At 38.2% G+C, this 13,679-nt stretch overlaps 1 protein-coding gene across 5 annotated transcripts in view; it reads left to right on the top strand.

Annotated features, from left to right (window-relative positions):
• Positions 1-3,640: 3,640 nt before the first annotated feature.
• Positions 3,641-13,679, top strand: part of LOC114561115 (arf-GAP with coiled-coil, ANK repeat and PH domain-containing protein 2) — a 60,537-nt gene continuing 50,498 nt past the window's right edge. For all 5 annotated transcript variants that reach the window (XM_028586839.1, XM_028586838.1, XM_028586840.1 and 2 more), the window contains exon 1: positions 3,641-4,044. In XM_028586839.1, the coding sequence (XP_028442640.1) occupies positions 3,992-4,044 (53 nt within the window). In that variant the 5' untranslated portion in view covers positions 3,641-3,991. The remainder of the gene's footprint in view (positions 4,045-13,679) is intronic.

Below are 13,679 nucleotides of genomic sequence, written 5' to 3'. Positions count from 1 at the left end.
GTATTTTAATGGAAGTACCTTAACAACATTTAAATATTCTATATTACAAATCTTCCTTTAGTTTGACTTAAACTCAAATGTGTTTTTGCAAGTTTCAGCCCTTTACAAAGCATGGGAATTAAATTGCAGAAATTTGATACTTGCTAGTGTTAGGTAACCCATCACAACAAACTCCTGTCCCGTCTTGTTGCACTGTTAATTTGTTGTTGTATCCCTTAAAGGTAATATCATGCTAGTCACTGTTAGTGCAGTTTAATTATACAACCAACCTGTAACTTTACCATCAATAAATGCAGATAATTGTCCCAATGATGGTCAGTGATGGGAGTAACGCGTTACAAAAGTAACGCAATTACAGTGTTGTATTCCTTTTTGCTTTAACGCAGTAATATAACGCATTACTAATAAAATGTCGGTATATATTATATATATATATATATATATATATATATATATATATATATAATATTCTACAAATTACAATCTCAGTAACGCGAGTTACAACACATTTTAATCCGACATTTAGTGGAGTTTTTTTTTTTTTTTAAAGAATTCACCAACACCGCGAAAACATTTCGTCACAGAAAAGAAAGTCCACGAGTGTTATTTCTTGTTGCTGTATTCAATGGTTGAGATGACTGCAGAGACCGATACATTTGCGAGATGGACATTATTTTCAGGAGTTTTTTACGCTGCATGAGCTGTCCCGTCACCGTTTCCGTTCCCGTGGTCAGAGCCAGAGACGGTAGGCTAAGGACATCTGTGTCCTGTCAGTGGTGACAGCAGTGTGTCCGAGCTGCTGACAGATAACATGTCGGGAATTCATGTTGAGGCTTGTTACAGAAGTAACTATATACCGTAGGCTATTATATAATTGTAAGGTGATTTTAATTGTCATTTTCTCCTAGCCTACTTATTAGGCTACTTCTAGTCTCAGAGTCAAGTAGGCCTAGTACGATACTATAGTATTTATTTTATAGCTTTAGTTACTTTGCAGGTTCAGATTAATAATAAAAAAATAATATGAATAAATTATGATTTATATAGTGGATTAAAAATGTTACTTTATTGATCCGGTGGTGAAATTCACAAGCTGCCTGCCAAGTCATACTTCTGCTTTTATTTTGGTGAAAGTAACTCAAAAGTATGCTTACGCAAAAGTAGTGAAAAGCATTACAATTCAGAGACAGTAATATTGTAATTGCTGAATTACTGAATTACTCTCAAATTACAGTAACTAGTAAATAAACAACCATACAGTTGTTTATGGTCCCTTAGAGATAGGGTGAGAAGCTCAGTCATCCGTGAGGAGCTCGGAGTAGAGCCGCTGCTCCTTCGCGTCGAAAGGAGCCAGTTGAGGGGGTTCGGGCATCTGGTAAGGATGCCCCCTGGGCGCCTCCCTAGGGAGGTGTTCCAGGCACGTCCAGCTGGGAGGAGGCCTCGGGGAAGACCCAGGACTAGGTGGAGGGATTATATCTCCAACCTGGCCTGGGAACGCCTCAGGATCCCCCAGTCGGAGCTGGTTAATGTTGCTCGGGAAAGGGAAGTTTGGGGTCCCCTGCTGGAGCTGCTCCCCCCGCGACCCGACACCGGATAAGCGGACGAAGATGGATGGATGGAGTAATCAATAATGTATTAGGCCTACATTTTGGAAGTAACTTGCCCAACACTGATGATGGTTTATCTACTGTATGCTACACATAGACAGAAGAAGAAAAAAATCTAAGGATATTTTGTGGTAGGCTAATAAATAGAAATGAAGCAACATTGAAATACTATAAAGAGCCATGTAGTCTCCCTCAGAATTATAATTATAGGCTAAGGTTGTAAAAAAATGCATAAAAAAAAACCAATACAATAAAAAGTTAAGTTTGTACATTACACAAAATGTATACCGGTAATTAAGGGTCTTAATAATTTGATACACACGCTTTGAGGTAATCTCTGAAATGACCTCTCTAAGCACCAGGCGGCGCTGTTCTACAACATATCATTCCCGTGGGATTTCAGGTAACTCTAATATAACTCTAATAATATAAATAAAACAGGGGAACTGTGTGTTCATACAAAGATTATCCTGCATGTTTGTTGAGTGGGTTTATAGACGCATCTTCTGCTGTTTCAGTGTCAACCCAAGAGGTCGAGAGATTTGGATAAAATGTCAAATGTTTTAACGTATTCGTCTTGTAAAATATTAGTATTGTACTTGAGTAGTGATTACACAATCAATGTGTAATGAAATATTCAGTAATGAGATCACGGTAAATAATGAGAAGGTCCTGACTATGCGCCCAGGCAGCGCCAACGGTAATTCCAATGGATCTGGAAGCGCCTGTCAACCGTCAACTGACACAAAGATCGTGTAGAAAAACACAGAGGCATAGCTCTTGCTTAGTTTTTGTCGCCAGGTTAATCTCTTTGACCAGAGTGGCCATTATTTTATACTTGGTGGCAAAGCATGGATGGACGTATTAAGCATAGACAGTATATAAGAATGGACCAACAGATCCCGTTGCTCTGGACGGAGACCAGTGAAGTATATTAGAAGCACTTTTCTGGTGAGCGCTGAGCGTTACTGCGTAGCCTCCAACTGACAGAGACAATGTAAATGTGACGTGAGCAACGTGTCTGAAAGTTGTAAGTCTTCTGGTAGCTGTGCCAAGAGAAATCTCAATCATTCCCAATCTTGCAGAGACGGAGAGCGTAGGTATATGTAAGGAGATAACATGGGCACAGGCTAATTATTGCTAACTAAAATGATAGTTAACATTAGTAATTAAACCTAAACAGCTAACTTAAGTTGAAACTGCCTCCAAACTTCTCCTGTACTATACGGTAATTGCTCTACTATGCGACAGTAAGTCGCTTGGTTATGACACAATCGTTAGCCTATGCTAACGGGAGGTGATGGCTTTGTAGCATCAAAATGGCGCCATAGGAGGTTCAAGTTCTGAGTTCTTGGTATTAAGAGAGCTAATAATGTTGACTCAATGACACTTTTGTTTTGTTCATTTCCCAACAAAAAGAACGCTTCAACTTCTACCTCAACTTTAATTAACATTATTGTCCTTAAAAGGTAATGTGTCATGCAAACAGATTAAGAAGGTGAAACACAGTACCCAAATGAACATAAATAAAAATGATATGCTAAAATCCACTGCACAATTTATGTCAGTGACAGCACAACATAAATCCCACGTTGAGAACATGAGAATATCCAGCCATCAGCATCAAACCCATCAGCCATGGTTAAAACAACATCTGACTAGCAAGACATTTTGATGCAAAATATTTAGTCCAAAAATCCTCCCTCTCATTCTCATTGGATTAAAGACATTTTTTAATGTCCTTAAATTGGAAAGAAAATAGACTCACGTTAAAGGGCTCTTCTAATAATTTTGGAAGATGTGGCCCACAAGGTACTTTCCTCATAACCCAGAATATCTGTTTTCCCCTTTTCTCATTTTATTTGTGTTATAAATATAATATTTTGTATTATGACTGTATATTGATAGTGACAACTACACTTTCTCTGTTAATGTTAGCTGTAAAACCCAACGAAGGGTCTGGGGAAGCTGGGCACATGCGCGCTGTAGTAGTGATCCATCTTTTACCAGTATAGAAGATCTTTGTGTGAGGCAGTAGTATCTGCGTTGAAGGAAAGCTCCGTCCTCTCCCACTGGCTGCTATGACCTAGCTACCGGACGATACTTTCTGCTTTCAAGACTGACCGCTGCGTTTGAAATAGTTTTGTTGTAGCGTTTTGGCAATCATACATTCATACAGTTGTTTATGGTTGCATTGCCGTGACTTTTTAATCGTAGCTGCTGGCCTCTGAGGCTAGCTGGCTAGCAGAGCAGTGCCAGAGTGGAGCCAGTTGGTCGGACAGAGGTACAGTAACGTTAGCAAACAAGCTAATTAGCCGGAAAGACTGGATTACTGTCTTTAATCAAAGAGAGCGCAAGTCTGCGGTTTCACCCACTGCGGCAAAATGAAGATAACTGTGGACTTCGAGGAATGTTTGAAGGACTCCCCACGGTTCAGGTGAGTGATGACAACCTGGCTTTTGTACCGGTTAACCATTAGTGCTTTTTTATTTATCACAGGGGAAAGTATCCACTTAGCTGCCTGCTAACCCAAGCTAATCAGCAGTAACCAGCTAACGTTAGCTGTTTGCTGCCTGCCACTTTTCTATTTTTGTCCCAGAAAGCTGTGGCCAGCCGGGGAGGCTGACTGCTGAGTAGGAAACCAAACATAAACTCACTGACCAGTGTGGCAAGCACATGAGCAGTAGCAAGCTGTTCTGGTGCTTGTTTGCTGTATATAAATTATGTAAAAATAGGAATGTATATTAAAAATGAATGCAGGAAGTCAGAGTCATGTGACAGTAGCCTTCATTTGCCATTGTTAAAATGTCAAGCATACAGTACGACACTGTATGATTGTATAACACCCTAGCTTTCATTTTTAGTCAATCAATCAGATTTTATTTGTACACTTGCAGCACTTTTCATACATATAAAATGTAACACGAAGTGCTTCAAAGAATCCACAAAAATCGAGAAATGGCGTAATTAATAAAATATTCAATAATAACAGCATTCACTAAAAACAGGAGCTGAGGAAACGCTATCCTAGATCTCATCAATTTACAGTGAGCAAATACCAGAATTGGGTATAGATAAAAACTCCAACTTAGTATACTAAGAAGTGAAATAAGCTAAATGCGTGGATAAATAGACAGATAAATAGATCGAGTTAATTGAAAAGCCAGACTAAAAACATAGGTCTTGAGTTTGCTTTTAAAAGTATCAACATTCTCTGCTGCCCTCAGGTCGTAGGGAAGGCTGTTCCAGATGCGTGCACCATATAGTAACAGAAGGATGCCATTATTGTGTGCAGTACATCACACTGTTACCACACTTTCTTATTTAACTGGAATTAAATACTCTTGTCAGCTTGTATTGGCAGGACAAGACACTAGGGCTGCAACTAACAATTATTTTCATGATCTGTCAGTTATCTTCTTGATTAATCAATTAATTGTTTGGGCTGTGGTAAAAAAATATTACAATTACAACAATTTCCCGAAGTCCAAGGTAACATTCAGATAGACCAAAACCCCCAAACAAATAAGTTTAATATTGTAGAAGACAAAGAAGCCCAGCAAATTTCACATTTAAGAACATTAAACCAGCGATTTTTTTTTTGTGTGCAATTGTTGCTTAAAAAAAAGTTGCTAATTACTTTTCTGTGACCACTCAAATAATCGTTTTAAGCTGTACATGGCTCACACTTCTTCTCACACTAGACACATTAGGTGGTACATCTTAAAACTCCTCCATTTAATTGGTAAGTATTTGCATGAAGTGAATAATGGTTGAGTACTCCCAAAAGCGTTGTCAGGTGGTGGGTGTTCACGTGATGTATTCCGGGCAGCAGTGACATCATCATTCTCACAACTCCACCCCCCCCCCCCCCCCCCTCAATTCATCAAGCTTAAAAGCTGTGTAAAATAGGATTGTTCCCTCAACTTCCGCCTCTCTCTCTTTGCGTTTTCCAGAGATTTGAGAAAGCGTCTCCCTGAGCTCCCTTTGCTGTTGCTGCAACATCCTCTCCCACAAAAACGAGGAACAGATGTTGACATTCAGAGGTTTTAATAAAGGGAAACTTCCCACTCAGCTGTGTTACTTGAAGTTGGCCTGTCTAACACTCTAGTGACATGCTCTCCTGTGTCTTACTGCGTGGGTATGAGGATCTCGGCCATTATTATTATTATTATTATTATTATTATTATTATTATTATTATTATTATTTTTTTATACATTTGTGTTCAGCCAAGCAATGTAATTAGTATTTCTTTAAAGCAAGGCAGTTAGTATGAATGCCAGTTCTAGTTGCAACTTTGAAGCTAGTCTTGGGAACTTTCTGTCTTTTCTGTTTTGCATCATGATCACCATCCTCATACTCACCATTGCTTGATTCCTGATAACAGAAGGCGCCGAGTCGCTGCAGACAGCTTGAAGTATTGTGTGTGTCAGTGATGTACAGTTTATCAAAACAAAGCTAGGGAACTACTTCAGCTGGACCGCAGTCAGAGGATGTGGTGAACTGTCATTGTTTGTCTGAAACTTTTAACCAATAATAACCAGTCCACAGTTTATACCCTTTTCGTGTGTGTGTGTGTGTGTGTGTGTGTGTGTGTGTGTGTGTGTGTGTGTGTGTGTGTGTGTGTGTGTGTGTGTGTGTGTGTGTGTGTGTGTGAGAAAGTATTATTCAAGAAATTAATTGGCAGGTTAGTTAATAATGACTTTTTTTTTGCAGCCTTGAAAATAGTATCTCACCCTTTCGTTCCTGTAAATGTCATTTACTCCTCTAGTTTTCTTATCGTGTCAATTGGTCAAATGTGTCCAGCCCTGTTGGATGAAGTGACATTTGAGTGACTTCTCCCATGTAGGCCTACTCTTAACACCTGTAACGCAAAAATAAACCTGTATCCGAGTCGCTGCTATATAACTTCAGCTTTCAAATTTAGGTTCTTTTAACGAAATATGGTTCAGTCGTTTTTCCTAAACCAACCATTTCTGTACAGTATTTCCAACACACTGTACATATTAACTTGCATGCAAGAGAAACCACAGTCATTTGATTCAGATTTGGGCAAATTCTCTGGGTCTCTGTAGTTTTAAGGATAAGAAACGTTTTTGCACCACCTGAATATCGAAATGATGGATCTTCTGGAGGGTTCAAAATTAGCACCATCTACTAGCAAAATGCTGGTCAAATATGCAAGTGGTGGTAGATTTGTTTCACTCTTCAGTAAGGCTGCACGATATGACCTAAAATCCAAATCACGATTAATTGCACATTTTACCTCGATAACGATAATTAATCACGTTCACGTAATTATCTTCTCTGGAGCCAAAATGTTTCCAGACGAGGGACACTGCGTTTTTTTGGGCACAAGTTGCTCAGTTGACTCGGACTTGGTGTTTGAGTTATCCTCCATGATGCTTTCCATGCGGCTGACTGGTCCCGGTTAAAGTCATGTGACTACACACGTGGTAGAATGTTTTAAGGAGAAATCAACAGGAATAAATTATCTAAATTATCGTCATGGGAAAAAATACGTCTAACAGCTTCAGAATTTCGATAAATTTCTGATTAATGGTCCAGCCCTACTTTTCAGTCTCCAGCCTAAAAAACAATGGTAATCTATTGAATGGCTGGTAAAATTTGAACATTCACTAGCCATTTGGCTGGTGGACAAAAAAGTTAATTTTGAACCCTGATCTCCAGTCTGTATGTTATCATGTAATGTGATAAGCAGCCACTTCCATGATCCTCTGCAACCAGGAGTCCAGCTAAGCATATTACCACATCTCTATATTTTTAGTGCCCTTTGTCCTTTAGGAAAGTCATCGCTCACAGTTTCCTGACTGCAAGTCCACCGTAGGTTCATCCTGATGGGTTGGGACTGAGCAGAGACTTTCACAGTGCAGTTTTCCACTGCGACCACCATCGTTTTACTCTTATTTCCCCCCCCCCCCCCACTTGTTATGTTTGGCCAGACTAGGACATAACGAGAGAGAGAGAGTGGATGAAAACATATACACTAGTGTGGAGCAGCTCTCACTCACTCAACATCTGTTTCCATTTTGGTGTTTGCTTTCAACTCTGTGCCAGAATATGAGAATATGCAGCCCCCAAATGTGGAGAGGGTTGTTTTCAAGTGGTAATTTGGCACACCCCATTTTTTTTTTTTTTTTTTTTTGCTCATCCTCATTTTAGTTGGGAAGCTGTCTTTGGTCATAAACCATGCTTTCAGCCCGGAGGAGAGATTCACCAGTTCAAAAATTATGTATTTCTGGCAGTAAACCCTCGTATCCTAGTTTTCCACTTGAGAATAGACGTTAGACTTAGCCTGTTCTGGCTCCTCTTCAACTATGAGAGTTGAAAATTCCCTTCAGAGGGCTGTGGCTTCTCTCCCCACATGTATAGGAGTAAATGTTGTACATTTTGAATAGGCCTATGCCTTTATATCCCGCAAGGTCCCAAAGTAGGCTCAAATTTGCCATAATATTTTATTACGTTAGCAGTTTGTTGTTTGTATTGGTAGTTTTAGAACAGTAATGATGACAGTTGGGTGACCAAAACTTTGAACATCTGTAGAGCTGAAATATTACAATATCCTAAATGGGCCACACAAGGAAGCATAAAGATAGAGATTAAAAAATGAAACATCACAAGAGTAAGATGGATATGTTTTTATACCTAGTCAACATAAACTGCCCAGAAGTGAGCTAATTTCTATACTTAGCAGCAATACAACCTTTTCCCTTGTCTTCACCCTCCTCTTAATCGTGATAACCTGATTGCTCGCTCCTGATTGTTTTTGCCGATTCTGAGCTCGGCCGAGTGCCATGATATGAAGTCATTGGTCGAACAGCCCCGGTTGCAGTTTCCCCTGAGTCATTGACGGCAGCTGTAGAGCCAGCAGTCTTCTCCAATGCAGAACCCAGAGCCTGATGAGGAGTTCTCATACTGCAGTACTCCCTGAGTAGTTTCCCATCAGAGTCCAGTTGCAGGCTCGTTAGCATGATGGGCTTGTGTGTGATTTAATTGAGCTGCGGTTTGTTCGCTTTTAATGGTTATTAATAAAGGAAATTAACAGCTAATGAAATGTGAGGAGGACTAGTTGTACTCCTGTATTGGTACTGCTAGACACAGTTGTATTTCAGTAAGTATGGGGCAGCATGGTAAATAAAACTCTTTGAAATTAAATTGAAAAAATATGCTGTAGGTTAATCGATGATAAAAATAATGGTTAGTTGCACCCCTAGTTTATAGCTGTCAAAGTTGTTCCTCCTGTTTTACATTTTTGATGATCACTCCTCAATCTTTAGAGTAGATTATGAAAGTGCTGTAGTTATGACTCTCCTCAGTCTCTGTTTTTCCTTCCTACATCTTGTCTAAGACAGAGGAAGTCTGAGGATGTACAATAAATACAAAATTGGCCTAACTGTTTATTCGTAACAGCTTCCCAAGAGCCTGTGTAACTGTTCATCTTTAAGTAATGACCTCATCTTGTTGATGTTGTTGTTGAAGCTTGTGCGTCTAATGGTGGTTTTTTACCCCAGCGGGGCGGGACCCCCTCCATATTGCCACTGCTCCGCTCTCTAACAATTACAGGATCTACGTCACAGCGCTGAATCTCACGCTATTCTTCACATTTCCATCCACACTAACAGATTCAAAGTGTTGCATTGTTTGCCACCACCACTGTCATTTCAGTCCAGTGGAATACACTTTATTCATTCCCACTGGTCAACCTTAATGGCAGACAGAATGTATAAGATAAGAATGTAGATTAGATACAAAAAAAGCAAACCTGTATGTAATCTTCTTTCTTTACATAAAAACATTAGTGAAAGCGGAAGCACCAGAGGGAAGAAGAGATGACAAACACAACTGCACACTTTACAAAACATAATTTGGAAAACATCAAAGAAACATTTTAATGCGGAGCTGTTCAACTGTCACACATATCTAAATTGGATAAGTTATAGTCATTTGGAACTGGAAGTAAGCCTGCTTTGAGCCAACTGTGGAGTTTGGAGCTGTGTTATGTAGGAAATTATAAATATGGGATTAGACTCTATTTTGGAAGATACTTAAGCATTAAATGACTCAATTTGGAACTTGGGTTTTATGCCATTAGGGCTGCAATTGACAATTATTGAATCTGCCTATTACTATCTTGATGAATAGATTTATCGTTTGGTTTAGACAAAAGAATAAAAAGGCAGGTAGTGCAGATATTGTACAATGGAAACTGATTCCCATTCAAACCAGCCTATCCTGCAGAACAACTGCATTAGAAAATATCTTTCAATTTGGAGAATTGTGAAAAATATGCGAAGAGCAGATGGTTTTCGAGTGTCAGCTTATGTTTTTGAGTGCCGAGGTCTGTGCCCCAGGCCCACAGAAGGGTTGGCAGCGTGAACAACAAACCTGTTTAACTACCTCACTACTGCATGCAGTGTGTGCACAGCCTGCTGGCCTGCTGCCAACAGCCACACAGAGCCAGAGAGGCGGCACTCTTTGTTTTGCTTCATGGTCACTGAATCACAGCAAAAGAATTAGGTGTCTTCGTTTTTATAGAATATGTTACTATGTAGTCAGAGCTGTTAGTAAGAGTCGGAGGGCAAGTAGCACAAAAAGGATCTAAGGCTTTGTTTCTGTTGGTTGTTGGCAGTGTAATAATTTTAGTCACCCACTTTTATAAATAACACCGTTTTATGTACATTTTATCTAGAGTAACCACAATAACAGATTTGAGGGGATTTCTGGGCAACCAAGTGTTGGTGCCATTTCTACCCGTCATAATTTAAGGTAGTCTTGTGCGCTGATCTATAGTACGTATAGGCTAGATCATTCAGTGCCTATAAGTATTTCTTTCCACTTTTTGGGTAAGGCCTAGATTACAAGTTAAGTAATTTATTAAGCAAAATCAACCAAACATTAGCTGGTTCCAGCTTCTCCAATGTGAAAATGTGCTGCTTTTTTCTTTTTTATACAATCTAATTGTAAATAGATTTGTTTTGGACTTTTGGTTAAAGAAAACAAGCAATTTGAAGATGTCACTTTGGGAAATTGTGAAGAGCATTTTGGATTTATGTTTGGATTTAACTGCCAAAAAATCTATTGACAGCTCTTATAGGCTACTAGCTTACATGTATGGTAATTTAATAAGGCAGAGTGACAGTTTAAGAGGTGTGGCTGTAGTGTGATATTATGAGATATTGGTACTCATTTAAATACTGAAAGCTAATTATATTAAATGGTACAATTTTATTTACCAGACCAATATAATCCAAAGTTTCTCTTCTAGGCGTACAGTATTGTGGACGTCTGTCGGCCATATACTGTGAATCAGTGGCCCTTTGGCGTAATCTTGGCAAATTTAAAGCAAAATAGGACCCAACATTCCCTCAGTAATGCTGAATCGGCCTCTTTCTTACTGATGTGGTTTACAAGGCAGGCTTTTCTTCTTATTATTTTTATGCGCTGTAGTCTCCTTCATACCACACGTCTCTCTTTATTTAGCCCTAGCTTCACCCTCACACCCAAACGGCACTTAAACCAGGATGTCTTAGTTCCCCAATTTATATTGTTCCATTTAGTGAAAAAGCTAGTCAGCTAATGATATGTTGCTGTTTCGTTATACTTTTCTGCTGGAAGTTACTCCTTCCACATGAGCTGTGTCACTCTCTTAGCTGTAAAGGTCAACAATTGTGGTGAATGTATAAAACCAGACAGTGTGTAGTCACAGCAAATATACTTAAAGCTGCTCACATGAACTCTGGAGCATTTACTTCTTTAATACAGTTTTATTTGACAGTGTATTAGGAGTTAGAAACAAGGAGTCTATTAAGTTGACGGAAAATGTATCTACAACTACTTTGATAATAATCCAGTAGTTTGATGTAATTTTTGAGGAAAATGGCCAAAATTCACTGGTTCCAACTTTCTTAAATAGTAATATTTTCAGATTTTCTTAAGCAGGTTAAGACGGGAAGCAGGGTGTATTTTAAAAGGTGACACGATTGCATACAAAGTCAACGGAAAGGCGTTGTGTCCGTCAATAGTGGCGCAAACTGACACAAAGACAAAGTTGAAAGTGTTGGTTGGAAATTAAACCGCTCATTAAAACTCTATCCTGAACCTAACAATGTTTGGTCTGTAATCAGCAGCCTGGATAAATGAAATACAAAAACACAAAATATAGTGGACCAGAGTTGTATGTTTGATTATAAAGTCAGGATTCAGAGCTCCATTCCATGTTTCAGAACAAACAGCACTAATGATTTTGCTGCAAAACAAGTGGAAATGAAGGTAGCCCCATGAATGTTGTCTGGTTTATTAAATTCAATGAGATGAGATTGTCCACTGATTACATCTTCACCAACTAAAGCCCTCCTTACTTGCCTGCTTTGGCTGCAGCTACTGCTTCTTTTTAGTTTACAGAAAGTTTGGTCAGAATCTCTTTGCACTGAGAGCAAAGTACCTGCATCACCCGGGCTATCTGATTGTTATCACCCAGTCTACTTGATCACACAATGTGAGCTGTCGAGAGATGCAAGCTTATTGACGCCATAATGCAATGTTGAGATTTCTTTTTTAATTTTTAATAATAACACTCATTGGGAATCGATACAGCATAATATTGCGATATTTTCTGTGGCAATACTGTAGCGATACACAGACGCCAAGTATCGATCTATTATTATATATGTGTAGGTCAGTCTGTCTGCTTGACAATCCCATTTTGCAGCAATAAAATTAAAGGGAGATGAACAAACAGAGAAATTTATCTTTTTAGATAAAAAAAGATGTCGACAAAGTTTCCTTTTGGGGACATCATTTGAAATTGGAAATTTTTTTTTTTTTGAACATTTTTATTTAAGTAAATGCACATCTTAATTGACTTTTGTTTTTTACAAACAGAAGAACAATGGCACACTCGGCAGTATCTTACACTAAAATAAAAAAAAAAAAAAAAAAAAATATATATATATATATATATATATATATATATATATATATATATATATATATATAAAAACATATATAATAAGTAAGTAATCGTGAAATGTCAATCGGTATCTAAAGTAATAATTACATTTTTTCAGCAGTATTCTTTATCTACATATTATTGCATTAAAGAGAAAAAAAAAAATATATATACATATATACATATACACACATACATATATATATACACACACACATACCTACATATAAAAGATAACGCAAGAAAAAAAAAAAAAAAAAAAGGCAAGAGAATCCCTCTTCACTCACACTTTATTATGTCCAACCAAAATAATGAATAGCCGGGTCCCAAAGATCCTTAAACTGATCGACTTTCAAGTGAAGTTGGGCCGTGATTTTCTCCATACAGTATATCTCCTTCAACCCCTTCTGCCATTGTTCAAGTGTAGGGGGTTGGACCTTGAGCCAGGACCTAGTAATCATTTTTCTTGCAACTAAGAGTAATATCTGAATCAATTTAGTGTACTGTCTGTTAAGACTCTCACTTGGGGCCACTCCTATTACACAGTGAACAAATTCTAATGCCAGGTTACATTTTAATATGACTTGAATTTCCCGTGTAACTCCTTGCCAAAAGGGTATCAGGATGGGGCAATCCCAAAAAATTTGAGTATGATCTCCAATTTGGTTACAATTTCTCCAACATAAATTTGATTTACTATTGTCAAAACTGGATATAATTAAAGGAGTCCTAAAGAATCTCATCACAACTTTCCAACCGAATTCTTTCCACACGGGACTATTTGTGGTTTTGTGACTAATTTCACATGCCTTAATCCAATCCTCATCTTCAATAATAATATTTGCTTCTAATTCCCATTTGCCTTTTTATTTCAAAAGAATTATCTGACAATTGTGTCTGTAGGAGATTATATAAATTTGAGACCGTTTTTTTCTAATTTTTTTCAGTGATATTTTTGATCAAATAGGATTCCATTAAGGTAGGCAATTTTTTCAAGGCTTCCCATTTCCCACTCGACCTTACATAGTCCCGTAACTGCAAATATCGAAAGAAATCTTTGGAGGATAGTCCATGTTTGTCTTGTAATTGTTTGAAGGATTTT

Source organism: Perca flavescens, chromosome 9 (assembly GCF_004354835.1).
Source record: "Perca flavescens isolate YP-PL-M2 chromosome 9, PFLA_1.0, whole genome shotgun sequence".
In the NCBI taxonomy this organism is placed as follows: Eukaryota; Metazoa; Chordata; class Actinopteri; order Perciformes; family Percidae; genus Perca; species Perca flavescens.
This window is presented reverse-complemented; position numbering and strand designations above follow the sequence as displayed.